The sequence below is a fragment of the Schistocerca piceifrons genome, chromosome 2, assembly GCF_021461385.2.
Source record: "Schistocerca piceifrons isolate TAMUIC-IGC-003096 chromosome 2, iqSchPice1.1, whole genome shotgun sequence".
NCBI classification, from domain to species: domain Eukaryota; kingdom Metazoa; phylum Arthropoda; class Insecta; order Orthoptera; family Acrididae; genus Schistocerca; species Schistocerca piceifrons.
Window position 1 is genome coordinate 836,829,910 of NC_060139.1, and position 13,773 is coordinate 836,843,682.

General features: G+C 42.9%; 1 protein-coding gene across 6 annotated transcripts in view; it reads left to right on the forward strand.

Annotated features, from left to right (window-relative positions):
- The window catches only part of LOC124773493 (matrix metalloproteinase-24), a 162,405-nt gene that overhangs the window by 110,679 nt on the left and 37,953 nt on the right, over positions 1 to 13,773 (forward strand). For all 6 annotated transcript variants that reach the window (XM_047249407.1, XM_047249406.1, XM_047249408.1 and 3 more), the window contains exons 3-5: positions 2,066 to 2,173; positions 9,675 to 9,986; positions 12,530 to 12,678. In XM_047249407.1, coding sequence (XP_047105363.1) covers positions 2,066 to 2,173; positions 9,675 to 9,986; positions 12,530 to 12,678 — 569 coding nt within the window. The remainder of the gene's footprint in view (positions 1 to 2,065; positions 2,174 to 9,674; positions 9,987 to 12,529; positions 12,679 to 13,773) is intronic.

Consider the following 13,773-nt stretch of genomic DNA (forward strand, 5'->3'; position numbering starts at 1 on the left):
ACGGAGAAGCTGACTGGAAAGAACTTCAGCCGAAGCCCTTCAAAGCAAGGCGCTACATTTACACTTCACAAATCCCTGCGGCACATCAGGGGGCAGTCTTATATTACTGTTGGTAGTCTTCACGGTCTCCACAGGAGCAGTATCATGTGGAGTGCTTATAGAAGGTGACGAGCTGTTCTTGTAGCTGGAGCGGTTATAATATTAGAAATATATACATTCTAGATAAAACATAAAATTTAGTTCTTTGCATGGCTTCTATCGCTATACTTGTGAAATCTTGTCTACGCGGACTTTTGTTTCAGGCACTTGTTGAGACCATTTCAAAACCAGCTCTCACTATTAATGATACGTATATAAACATATGGAAATAAATTATTGATTGTATATTGTATCAGACAACCTGAATCTATCGCTTCTTTATATCTGTAATTTTGTTGTTGTTGTGGTCTTCAGTCCTGAGACTGGTTTGATGCAGCTCTCCATGCTACTCTATCCTGTGCAAGCTGCTTCATCTCCCAGTAACTACTGCAACCTAAATCCTTCTGAATCTGCTTAGTGTATTCATCTCTTGGTCTCCCTCTACGATTTTTACCGTCCACGCTGCCCTCCAATACTAAATTGGTGATCCCTTGATGCCTCAGAACATGTCCTACCAACCGATCCCTTCTACTAGTCAAGTTGTGCCTCAAATTTCTTTTCTCCCCAATCCTATTCAATACCTCCTCATTAGTTATGTGATCTACCCATCTAGTCTTCAGCATTCTTCTGTAGCACCACATTTCAAAAGCTTCTATTCTCTTCTTGTCCAAACTATTTATCGTCCATGTTTCACTTCCATACATGGCTACACTCCATACAAATACTTTCAGAAACGACTTCCTGACATTTAAATCTATACTCGACGTTAACAAATTTCTCTTCTTCAGAAACGCTTTCCTTGCCATTGCCAGTCTACGTTTTATATCCTCTCTACTTTGACCATCATCAGTTATTTTGCTCCCCAAATAGCAAAACTCCTTTACTACTTTAAGTGTCTCATTTCCCAATCTAATTCCCTCAGCATCACCCGACTTAATTCGACTACATTCCATTATCCTCGTTTTACTTTTGTTGATGTTCATCTTATATCCTCCTTTCACGACACTGTCCATTCCGTTCAACTGCTCTTCCAAGTCCTTTGCTGTCTCTGACAGAATTACAATGTCATCGGCGAACCTCAAAGTTTTTATTTCTTCTCCATGGATTTTAACACCAACTCCGAACCTTTCTTTTGTTTCCTTTACTGCTTGCTCAATATACAGATTGAATAACATCGGGGACAGGCTACAACCCTGTCTCACTCCCTTCCCAACCACTGCTTCCCTTTCATGTCTTTCGACTCTTATTAATACCTACTCCGAATTTTTATTTTGTTTCCTTCACTGCTTGCTCAATATACAGATTGAATAACATCGGGGACAGGCTACAACCCTGTCCCACTCCCTTCCCAACCACTGCTTCCCTTCCATGTCCTTGGACTCTTATAACTGCCATCTGGTTTCTGTACAAGTTGTAAATAGCCTTTCGATCCCTATATTTTACCCCTGCCACCTTCAGAATTTGAAAGAGAGTATTCCAGTCAACATTGTCAAAAGCTTTCTCTAAGTCTACAAATGCTAGAAACGTAGGTTTGCCTTTCCTTAATCTAGCTTCTAAGAATAGTCGTAGGGTCAATATTGCCTCACGTGTTCCTATATTTCTACGGAATCCAAACTGATCTTCCCCGAGGTCGGCTTCTGTAATACATTTGGTTATAGATGAGACAATTTTTACCCTCTTACTGCTTACGCTTTTATCTGTCACTAAGTACAAAATGCACAAGGCAACTTCAAAATACTTTACACACAACATGAGGAATTAAAAAAGAAGAATATGAACTAAAAGAGACGACATTTTCTTGTATTACGTGGAATCGTTAACAGGTTTTCATTTCCAACCAGTTGTGTTCCAGTCCAGGGGAAGCGGTAGTTTATGTGAGGTGTCGTTAAGAGGCGAGAGTAACAGGCGGCATGTTCTTTTGTTGCAGGCGAGCTGGACGAGGAGACGAAGGCGACAATGAGCCTGCCGCGGTGCGGAGTCAAGGACCGCATCGGATACGGCGCCAGCTCGCGCAGCAAGCGCTACGCCCTCCAAGGTAAGCCGGCGGCGGCGGCGGCGGCGCACGGCGCATTCCAACCAGCGAGCAGGAAGCTCCGCACCCCAGCAGCGTCTCGTGTGTGCCGAACGAAGGCACACCTGCGCTTATAGCATCTGTAGATTTAGAGAAAGTTCTTGGCAATAGTGCCTAGAACACACTCTTTGGAATTATAAAGGTAAGAGGTGTGAAAGGAAGACAAAAGGCTGTCCACAACTTGCGCGGAAACCAGACTGCAGTTGTTAAGACTCAAAAGACATGAAAGGGAAGAAGTATTTGAGAAGGTAGTTATAGAGGACTATGACTCGTGATACTGAATCTTTAATTTGAGCAAGCAAGTAAAGGATATCAAGAAGATATTTGGAAAGGGAATTAGGTTGAGGGAGAGGCAATGAAAGGTTTGAGGTCTGCCGATGACACTGTAATTCAGTCACAGACTGAAAATGATTCGGAAGAAAAGCTGAACGGACTGGGTAGTGTATTGAAAAGAGGTTATAAGATGAACATAAACAAAAGCAAAACAAGGGTTATTACAATGTTACTCATAATCCGTCTTGATTGCAAAATGTTTATTCATATGACCGGTTTCGGTTCATCTAGGACCATCTTCAGATCTGATATTTCGGTTGCAGGAGTGAAAGTTGCTGTATTTGGACGGATTACTCCTGTAACCGAAATATCAGATCCAAAGATGGTTCTAGGTGAACCGAAACCGGTCATGTGAATAAACATTTTGCAGTCAAGACGGATTATAAGTAACATTGTAAAATCACTGATTGCGGCTATCCTATCAGACATGATGTCTGTTTTTACAAGGGTAATTATATGTAGTCCATTTATAACAGGCGATTCTGAGGGAAATAGACTATGAGATGAGACGCTGAAAGCAGTTGATGACTCTTGCTACTTGGGCAACAAAGTAACTGATGATGGCGGAACTAGAGACGGTAGAAAATGCAGAATGGCAATAGCAAGAGAGGGCCTTTCCGAGAAAGAGAAATTTGCTAATGTCTAATGTACATTTTAGGGTCAAGAAGTCTTTTCTTTAATTTCTTGTGTGGAAAGTAGCCCTGCACGGTAGTGAAACGTCTGCGATAAACTGTTCAGACAAGAAGAGAATAGATTTTTTTTCAAACGTGGCGTTATAGAAGACTTCCGAGGATTGGATGGGTGGACTGAATAATTAATGAAGAGTACCGAATGGAATGGGTCAGAACATAAATTTATGGCACAACTTGACTAGAATAAGGCATCGGTTGACAGGACACAATCTGACGCAACAAGGAGCAGTCAGTTTGGTACTGGAGGGAAGTCTGCAGGGTGGAGCGGAATGGTAGAGGACGACTAAAGCGCGACTGCACTAAGAATATTCAACGGGCTGTAGGCTGCAGCAGTGGCTTGTACAGGATAGTTTAGCGTTGAAGGCTGTATCAAACCAGTCTAAGGACTGAAAGTCGCAACAACAATACGCTGTCGCCATCGGGACAAACTTAATAACAATTATTGGCCGTGAAAAAATGCCTGCACCATGGCGCTTAAGTACATTTTTCTGTCCACTTGAAAATATTTTGGGGCTGAATTCGAGTTCGTCAATAAATACAGCTAAGGTAGAAATATGTTGTTCTTTGATCAAAACAACAAAGATAATAAAGTGGCTGATCAAACTTGAAATACAAATTTGGTATGAACAAGGGTACTATCTAATTAATAGAAGGTGGTAATTTAAAGAGCAGGGAAATATAAACTGGGTATTGCTCGAATTTTGGTTGGTTCTCGAAAAGAAATGAAGATGAATAAGAGCAGGTGCAGCAGAGGGGTGGGTCTCGGGGTATTTCTGTAGAACGGGAGTATTAATTTCAGGCCGGCGAGTGGAATTTTACGGCATGAAGTGCTCTGATTCCAATCACGCGGTCAGCAGCGGGAAACTCCGGTGTTTCGCTGCTGACGCCGAGACGTGGGCGCCGCGGGTGCAGGAGTCAGCGTCACACGCGCAGGGAGGAACTTCCAGGCGCCTTCGGAAAATATGGGAAAAAAACCTTGCTCGGGAATGGAATGAAAACCCGTTCCGCCGCTTCAGGTTTCACAAGGTCACTGTTGGCGCTACTGCGACACCAGCTGCGGAGAGTCAGCCTGGCTCTCCTCGTATGGTTCCGTATCTATACGTCTCCTTCGGGTCTTTTCCTATATCTCCTGGTTTGCTAATGTAACTTGGGAGATTTTTATGGAGATACAACCCTTTCTCACTGTCTTCTCAACCACTGCTTCCGTTTCATGTCCTTCGATTCTTACAACTGCAGTCTGGTTTCTAAACACTGTGCAAATAATCTCTTGTTTTCCCGGCTACTTTCAAAATTTCAAAGAGTGTAGTCCAGTGAACGTTGTCGAAAGCTTTCTCTAAATCCACACACGCTACAAGCGTAGGTTGCTTTTCTTCAGTCTGTTTATAAGACGCAGGGTCATTATTGATAGTTCACGATAAAAAAACAGTCGGCTGTGAAGATTGGTAACGAGCCCTTAATGTAAAGAATGCGAAGTTGTCCACGTTATGAAGCATAAGAGCATGGTAGTAGGACTGTTGTACTGGTCCTCATTTCGACGACTAGTCTGATGCAGTTTTATTACAAGATTAATAAACAACAACTAAAGTTAGAGATATCAAATAGATATTTGGGGGTAACAATGTGAACAGATACGAGTTACATCGGCTACGTAGATTCAGTTGTACGTAAAGCGAATAACACGCTACGATTTATTTGTAGAATACTTGCAAAACTGCAAATTAGCCACAAGAGAGACTGCATACAAGACTTGTAGGCACGAATCTGACTGCCACTCATGTGGATTTCCCCACATCACGTCGGACTAACTGCAGAAATCGAGCACATTCAAAGGCGGTGCGAGTGGTCAGAGGCTGGTTTCACCGGCGGGAAAGTCCGGCAGGAATGGTGAAAAATTTCTGTTGACAACACTGGAAGAAATCGCCTTACGTCTGTCTATACTCACTTTCGTTAACGTCCTAGGGCAGAGGGCGAAGCAACGGGCTGCTCGCAACGTCAGCCTCAGTCCCTTGGCCCTGATGGCTGAGTTAGGTGGAACTAATCAACAGTTTACGTACTAGTGTTATTCTTGCTTATCACATTTGGCACACTGATACCTAATACTAGCTTGTTGATGTGTCGGTACGCTGGTGCTAACAAATTGCTCACAGTTCTCCGGGCAAATGGATGGCTGCTCCTCTTGCTTACAGAATACAGTAATGCAGTGTGCGCACTAAATTCTTCCGTACATTAAACACCAGTCAGTCAAGGAGCTTTCTTCCGAGTAGAAGATTTATATAGCTTATCATGTTATGTAATGACTATAGCGCGTGAAAGACCATGGCAGTATTTAGATTCAGATATAGAAGACACGAAGAAGAGAATAGAAAATATCAATGAGGCTCTCAATATGGAGATCATGAGCGCACCCGTCAACTAAGCTTTCCTTGAAGTTACATAATTTAACAAGCAAATATCTACAAATCAGCTGTGCTGTCTTTTCCTTAATTGCGCTTCTGTTGCCGACAAGTTGTGCACAAGACGATCTCTGAACTTTTCCATTATTCCACGCTTCCGAGAACTTGAGTCACACCATTTAAAGCTGCCACCAGAATTACGCAGTTCTCCAGAATTCCAGTCTGCACTGTAGCGTCAGCGCCGCGTTTGTATGTGCCAGATGTAGTTTCAGTCTTTTCAGTCTGCTCGCGTTCGGCATAAAATCTGATAATTGTGCACTCCACTTTTGCGTGAAAAATACAAGAGCATTGAGCTCATCCACGTAATTAGAAACGTGATAAAAGTCGTGCATTATGTAAGAATTAGCTTTCAACTTTTTGCAGATTAATGGTCTAGGCTTTTGCGATATCAAGAGCATCGTATTCAAGGAAGACAACTTGGACATGGCATTTAGTTATCTAGAGCGTGTCACCGTTCACCACACCAAGCACATGCAAGAAGTGAGTGTGAGAGTAACAATCTGGAGAGTGGAAACACGCTTCTTGCTACTTGCGAGAGATACTGTGTGTAGCACAGAGACTTGGTTCTACTCACACCATACGTTTATTCCGCCGTCGCGATGTGCACACCTATCATGCAAATAGCAGAAAATGAGTACTTTGAAAAGGAGGCCGCAAGAATAAATAGAACCACTGCAACAGTAGTACCCACATACTACATGAGGAGCACATAAATTGTCATTACAGGACGCATCCTACATCTATGTTTCAGCCTCTGTAATGTTCTCAGCCCATTTCAACGATGACTGTACAAGCGCGAAACGTGTTACGAAACGTTCATAGATGGACACAGAAAAAGAAGAAGTTTTCTGATGTCGGAAATAGTTATTCTCTGAGCGTACTTCAGCCAGAGGTATAAACTGACTCTCTTCAAACGGGTTTGAGCTGGTGTAATGATTATTGGCAGGTGAGGTTTCTCTGGAAAAGGCAAAAGGCAACGAGAGAGAATTCATTTTGAAGTATTGTATATGAGCTGTGATGTCTACATTTAGCGAATCGCAAGCATCACAGCCTTTTCAAATTCTTTGGTGAAGTAATTTGTAGAAGAGTCGAGACACTGATACACGTAGCAAATCGGCAGTTTATTGTTGCATGGCTTCCTGAAGCTACTTTACTGACGATCTGCATATCCAAACAGGACCGACAACTCACATGAATAGAACAAGAGGTGGCTGAGGGCTCTTATACGAACGTCTGCATACAGGGCACCTAAATACAACACCACACATCAGATCATTAATCGTCTAGTATTTTGATTTATTTGACTAGTAAATACACTGTAACATTTGTTCGGCTCTGTTCTGTAAAATTATATAAAAATATGCAGCTCTACTAATACCTTAAAGTAGAGAACGCGAAATCTGTAAAACAATTGTACGAGATACGAACTTAGATACATTCCGGTAGCCATCCCTAAATTTCCTGGGTGATGTACCGTATTCTTCTTCTATATTCTCAATTATTTCCTACAAGAGTATGTAAAAATCTCTTTTTTATAAGACACTAGCAAGTACGTAAAAGGAACAGAGAAAGTTTCTGTTTTGAGATTCGAAACATTCCAGGAATATTGGAAAGGCTACGGCAGGATCTCCTATGTCGATGTCCTCCTGCACACTTTGAGGTTGCGGAGTACGAAATGGTATGGTGTTATCTCAGGATTCTGAATGGTGCGACAGGAATTTCCATTTGTTTCTGTGCTCAGCAATGAAGTTATAAATGCAAAAACGCTGATAATACGGCGAATAATCGACGGTGCCTCGAGATCACATTATATCTGTCTTACAAATCTTCCAGATCCCATGTTACTGCCTCACCAGATTGAGCATGACAGTACCTACCCACAGGTCAATTCATTACAAAGTTGAGGAATGTGATACGAAAGGGAGCAAATTCAAGGTAGGCTTACAGCATAGCAAGATGATGGTAAACTTGAAAGCGTAGAGTATTAAAAGTAATTTGAGTACGTGTTAATTCTAGCAAAACATGTAAACCAATAAATACATGCAGAGTGAGTTGTAGCAAAAAAAATAAAAAATAAAAATAAAAAAGGAAGGAAGGAAGGGAAAAAAAGGAGCCAAAGTAACAGTCCGGAAGAAATGGGAAGCTCATGTTTCACTTTAGGGTGAGATTATTGTACTAAGGCTGGTCTTTGGTAGCTGCGAATGGCTACTGTGTGGAGTACAACAGAGGAAGGGCAGCGATGACACGTGCCGGCAGTAGCCAGTGGCGGATGCTGAGGAGCTGTGGAGCGCGATTCCGGGCTGTCCACAACAGATGTAATGAGGACTCTCCCCTTCTCGTCACACGCCAGCACGCTAACGTGGCCACTCGCTGCTGTATACTCTATTTCGTCTCTACTGTCCAACAGGGTCGGTAATTTAGTTGGCAAACAGACTTGTAAGTTAGCAACAATATGATTAATAACGTCTAGCAATAGAGTTGGAAGGTGTTTCACACGTCAAAGAGTAGTAATTCAATAACGTACTGTGTTTCTGTAAACAAACTCGCGAGTATCCTTACATCCACACCTACCTATATATTTCGAGAGGCACTGTACACTGCATCGTCGAGAGCGCACCATACCAACATCGTAAATTTTCTTTCCAGTTTTTATCGCATTCTTAGAAAGGAAAAAAATGACTGTAAATGTGGCTCTGTACGGTATAGCTTACTACTGCGATCCCTACGTGACATAACCATGGTGGCAGCACAAGGGCTGCACGATCTTCTTCGAAATTATTTTCTCTGAATTTTCCCAGTAGGGTTTCGCGTGCACTATGTTGCCTTTCTTCCAGGGATTCCCATTTAAATTTACAGATAACTTCTGTTAGACCTTCGTGTAGAGTATACCTACCTGTTATCATTCTAGCAGCATTGACAGTGAATTGGTTGCATGTCTGTTGTTCTGCTTGCTTGTTATAGATGCGAAATACTGCAACAGTACTCTTGTACTGACCGTCCTAGCATCTTGTATGCAGTTTCCTTTCCCAACAAATATAACTCTTCCATTCGCCTCCTCTGACATCGATTTTATGTGATGATTCCATTTCAGGTCACCTCTTAGTGGAACATCCCCTTAGAAAAATTTATAAATGACTGCTGGTAAACCTCTTACGTTATTTGATTTTCAAACAGGTGAGCAAAACTGAACGTACTCAGACATTTCTCTCTTTACTTATTCTGATCAACAGTAAACTGGCGCAAAGCAATCTGACTTTCAATAATCCCTACAAAAGAATGGCCCTGACTAACAATAACCTAAACATTTCATGAATCACTTACCTCACAAAAATCTTCGTTACTCAAACTACTGCAATACAACGCGCGCTAATACTGCCAGCTAAATAAAAGATTCTAACTACTGAAGGCACTAACTACTGATAGGCATAGTTAGCGAATGAAAGATTTTGGTAGAGAACAAACACTGTATTTACCTTAATAATGTTCAAAAGTCATCATATATATATCTGTCAATTCATGATATCCAGTATTACAAATTTCCTTTTTCTGACGGACACACGTCCAGATTGTCCGCTCTCAAAATTCTGCCATCTCTCTCCCCACATCTACCACTGCTGGCGGCTCACCTCCAACTGCGCAACGCGCTGTTCACATCCAGCTGCCGAACACTACAATAGCAAATATTCCAACAATGCAAACCAGCCACAGACTGCAGACAGCACAGTCAGTGGTTTTCATACAGAGTGCTACGTGGCGTTACGAACATAAAAACCTAAACAGCCTACTTACATCAGTATTACAAGTACATACTTAAAAGATTTCACGTGCTCAAGATGGTCACCAATAATCTTGTAATAAGGTACGACACCACCGGTTTCTTTGTCGCTCTTGTATTAGTTACTTGTAGATTAACTCGTGTACGTGGCAGCGCTGAGTTGAGTGCAGAGTGTAAGTTACTGACGACGTGTTTCCCGTTCTCCTCTGCAGGAAGCCGGTGGCGTGTCAAGAGCCTGAAGTACCGCATCTCCAAGTACCCGAGCAACCTGAACCACGGCAAGGTTGACCGCGAGTTGGCCAGGGCGTTCGGCGTGTGGTCCGACTACACCGACCTGACCTTCACGCAGGTGAAGAGCGGCTCGGAACAGGTGCACATCGACATCCGCTTCGAGAAGGGCGAGCACGGCGACGGAGACCCGTTCGACGGGCCCGGAGGTACCCTGGCCCACGCCTACTTCCCCGTCTACGGCGGAGACGCGCACTTCGACGACGCCGAGCACTGGACCATCGACAGCTACAGAGGTCAGTGGACTTCCTCCTCACATCCCGTCCCTCCAGTCTGCTTTGCTGGCTCATCGCCACTAACAGCCGCTGTTGCAAAATTCCTTGACTCACCCACCCCTCTCCCTACGGCACTGTTGGTAACCGGAAAAACTCCAGTCCCCTCATGCTGTGCACCTGTGTCGGTCGACTAGAGCCCATGATCCGTTACGAACAACACATAGTAAATAGTTGAGAGAGCAGGTATGTGCTTTAAAACGTCGGCACCCAAAGAAAACAGTCGACATACAAAAATGTTGTTACTTTTTTACAACCAACTGAACTATGTCTTTTGCACCACTTCTGGAAGGATCTGTCTGGGATTTTTACTTGCCAATTACCGGCCGCTGCTAACGGCCAACTTCATCTTGCACCTTTCCCCTTGTGGATGACAAACACTTGGTTTCAATCTAAAGAGTCATCTTAGCCATAATTGGTAACTTTTTTATTGACTCCCAAAAATCGAGGAAAAATAACTCTACACCTATCCAGGGTGTATCAGGAGGAATGGTCAATATTCAGGGATACGACAGGAACGATCATTCCAACCAAAACACGCCTAATAAACGTAGGGTCTCAGACGCACATTTTAAGAGCTGTAAGCACTACTTCATCTTCGCAACTGTGAAACACATCTCTTATACTGAATAATTGCTCATAGCTCTTTGGGAATGCATTTTAGAGCCCATGGAGGAGGAGGAGATTAGCGTTTAACGTCCCGTCGACAACGAGGTCATTAGAGACGGAGCGCAAGCTCGAGTGAGGGAAGGATGGGAAAGGAAATCGGCCGTGCCCTTTCAAAGGAACCATCCCGGCATTTGCCTGAAGCGATTTAGGGAAATCACGGAAAACCTAAATCAGGATGGCCGGAGACGGGATTGAACCGTCGTCCTCCCGAATGCGAGTCCAGTGTGCTAACCACTGCGCTTTAGAGCCCATGTTTACTAGACAATTTTTCTTGGTTTGGTCCGCACTACCTCCTTCCAGAATATGGAAAGCTAAGGGCAATAGAAGACAATTGTTTCGCACTATCGATGATGAAATAGTGTTCACAGCTCTTAAGGTATTCATTTCAGAACCTACGTATGCTTTGAATGATCGTTTTTGTCATATCCCCGATTAATGACCATTCCTCCTAGAGCACCCTCTAAATCACCGTTATTTATCTATCATCTCTCATTCACACTCGCGTCAAACATAAAACTCATATGCGAATTTGCCCACTCATTAATTACTCAAGTTTCTGAACTAATTTTTAGTCTCAAGTGCTTCATTTTCTCTGGTCTAAATAATTCTATTGTTTCGTCGCCATCACTTGAGAATGTGGCGTCACAGAATAAGAAAATGAGAGAAGAGATCCAGTAACTGCGCAATGCACTGTTGACCAACAAGCATGCAGGTGCACAACTATCCGTGCGCTAATTGGCCAATTTACAACCCTGGCCTGCTACGCGGCTACGATATCTGGTCACTCGTGAGGGATGGGATTTACCAGACACCTGCTGCTTGTTCACCAAGAGTTTATAAATCAAAACTAAGTTATTACAAGTTGCTTTTTTCTTCCACTTGCACTTTCAATCATACCAACATCCATCAGAAATGCGAGGGGGGTTGGTTCAAATGGCTCTGAGCACTATGGGACTTAACATCTGTGGTCATCAGTCCCCTAGAACTTAGAACTACTTAAACGTAACTAACCTAAGGACATCACACACATCCATGCCCGAGGCAGGATTCGAACCTGCGACCGTAGCAGTAGTGCGGTTCCGGACTGAGCGCCCAGGACCGCTAGACCACCGCGGCCGGCTGCGTTGGGGGGGGGGGGGGGGGGGGACCATACGCTTGTTTCTGAGAGAAGTTTTGCAACTTGATTTCGAACTACGTTCTTGTTATTCCGAGCTTTTGAGCACAGGAAGCATTAAGACCTTCCTCGCCCTTGATTCTTTTGAGCCCATCTTCTACCTGCTATTGTGTTCGTTCATTGTGGAACGATAGGTTTACTGAATCGCTACAGAAATGCGTTTCGCGTACCCTTGCTCCAAAACAACCACTGCCTCACCACTCCAGACTCAGAGCGGTAATGTTGCTCTTGTAATGTGACGAATGCCTTTTAAAGTGAAAACATCATTTTCTTCATACGATTTTCTAGTCGTTTTTTTCCTTGGAATGGACAGTCCCTATTCAATAATCCCCTTAGCGTAATCTATCTTTCTCAATCATCAGCTCACATCACGGTACCAGTACTAGAAAAAGAATGATCTTCGTAAATATTTGCAGATACTTGCTTTAGTCCATAAATATGTGTCCATTATTCAGGAACCAGAAAACATAAAACATTAAAAATTAATATAACATATGAAGAATGTTAACGAAAATTTTAACTTTTGCACATGTTCATTGCATTAAAATAATCAAAGTAAATAAGTGCCGTAGCTCGATTTTCTATGTGTGTGTGTGTGTGTGTGTGTGTGTGTGTGTGTGTGTTTGTGTATTGGGAAGATGTGACAAGTATCTGTCCATTGCAGGCACTAACCTTTTCCAAGTGGCGGCTCACGAATTCGGCCATTCCTTGGGGTTGTCGCATTCGGACGTCAAGACGGCCCTGATGGCACCTTTCTACCGAGGATACGAGCCATCATTTACGTTGGACACTGATGACATCTTGGGTATCCAGGTGAGCATCTCACAATCATACGGCGAGGAGCTGCGCATCGACCTTAGTGCACACAGCAAAATAAAATTAGATTGCAACTTTGCCTGGATAAAGGGCCACGGACTAGGAAGCATACCGACAAACTCTTTGTTAAGGGATTTTCCTCACTTTGATGTCCAAATGGGTGATATAGTTTTCTTAACAGAGTGAATTATCGACTACATTGTGAAGCAATACTGTTTAAACGACAGCGTCTTTGTGCTTGTTGCGAATTTCAATATTTTCTACAGTACTCTTAATGGACAAGTTTTGCTCTTGTTATTCTCGTTTACTATCTAATCGTCCAGCAGACGTATTTACTTTTCGTTTACTTAATGGGCTATTGGGCAAACTGTTGTGTGTAAAATTATGGAATCAAGCGCATGACAATTCTATAGCACGTGCTGCAGTCTACGTTCTTAACAGGGAACGACCACGCTTGTTTTTCAGGTTCTGGCATTCCTTTTACTATCTCTTGGTTGGCGCTGCCGTTTTTTACGTGATATTGACTGTGATAGCAAGCTGATATTTCACGAGGTAGTGCATTACGACACATTTCTTGTGATTTCTTTGTTTCTTATATTAAAAGGAGGTGGAGAAACAACCAAAGCTGCTGTGTGACTCATTACCGCCATAGGCTTGTTTGTCTCGAGACAAGTGTTTTGCAAGACAGTGCTTCTTCTATTTCGCACAATACCTCAGTAATGTTTCCAAACGCACCACAGGTACATTACGAAGGCTCCTGCCTTTTCGTATGCTATGAAAAAAATCGTCTGTAAATACGAATATTTTGCCGCTATGACAAAGGGAAAATCGTATTAAAAGGAACTATCTTGAAGAGACTGTAGGCATTTTCGTTGGCCATTTCCTGTTCCCATTTATAAAACTTTTGTAAGAAGCTACTTTCTGGCAGCAGTTTTAGACTTATCTCTGCCACGGATGTCAGGACATAACGGCCGTCACGGGGAAAATACTTGGCCTTAAAATCGGCCTAGTCGGTTCGGACGTCCATTCATTTAGAAGGATTAAGCCCATTACCGTTTATTGGTCTGGTCCTTCTAAGAAAGTCATTTAATT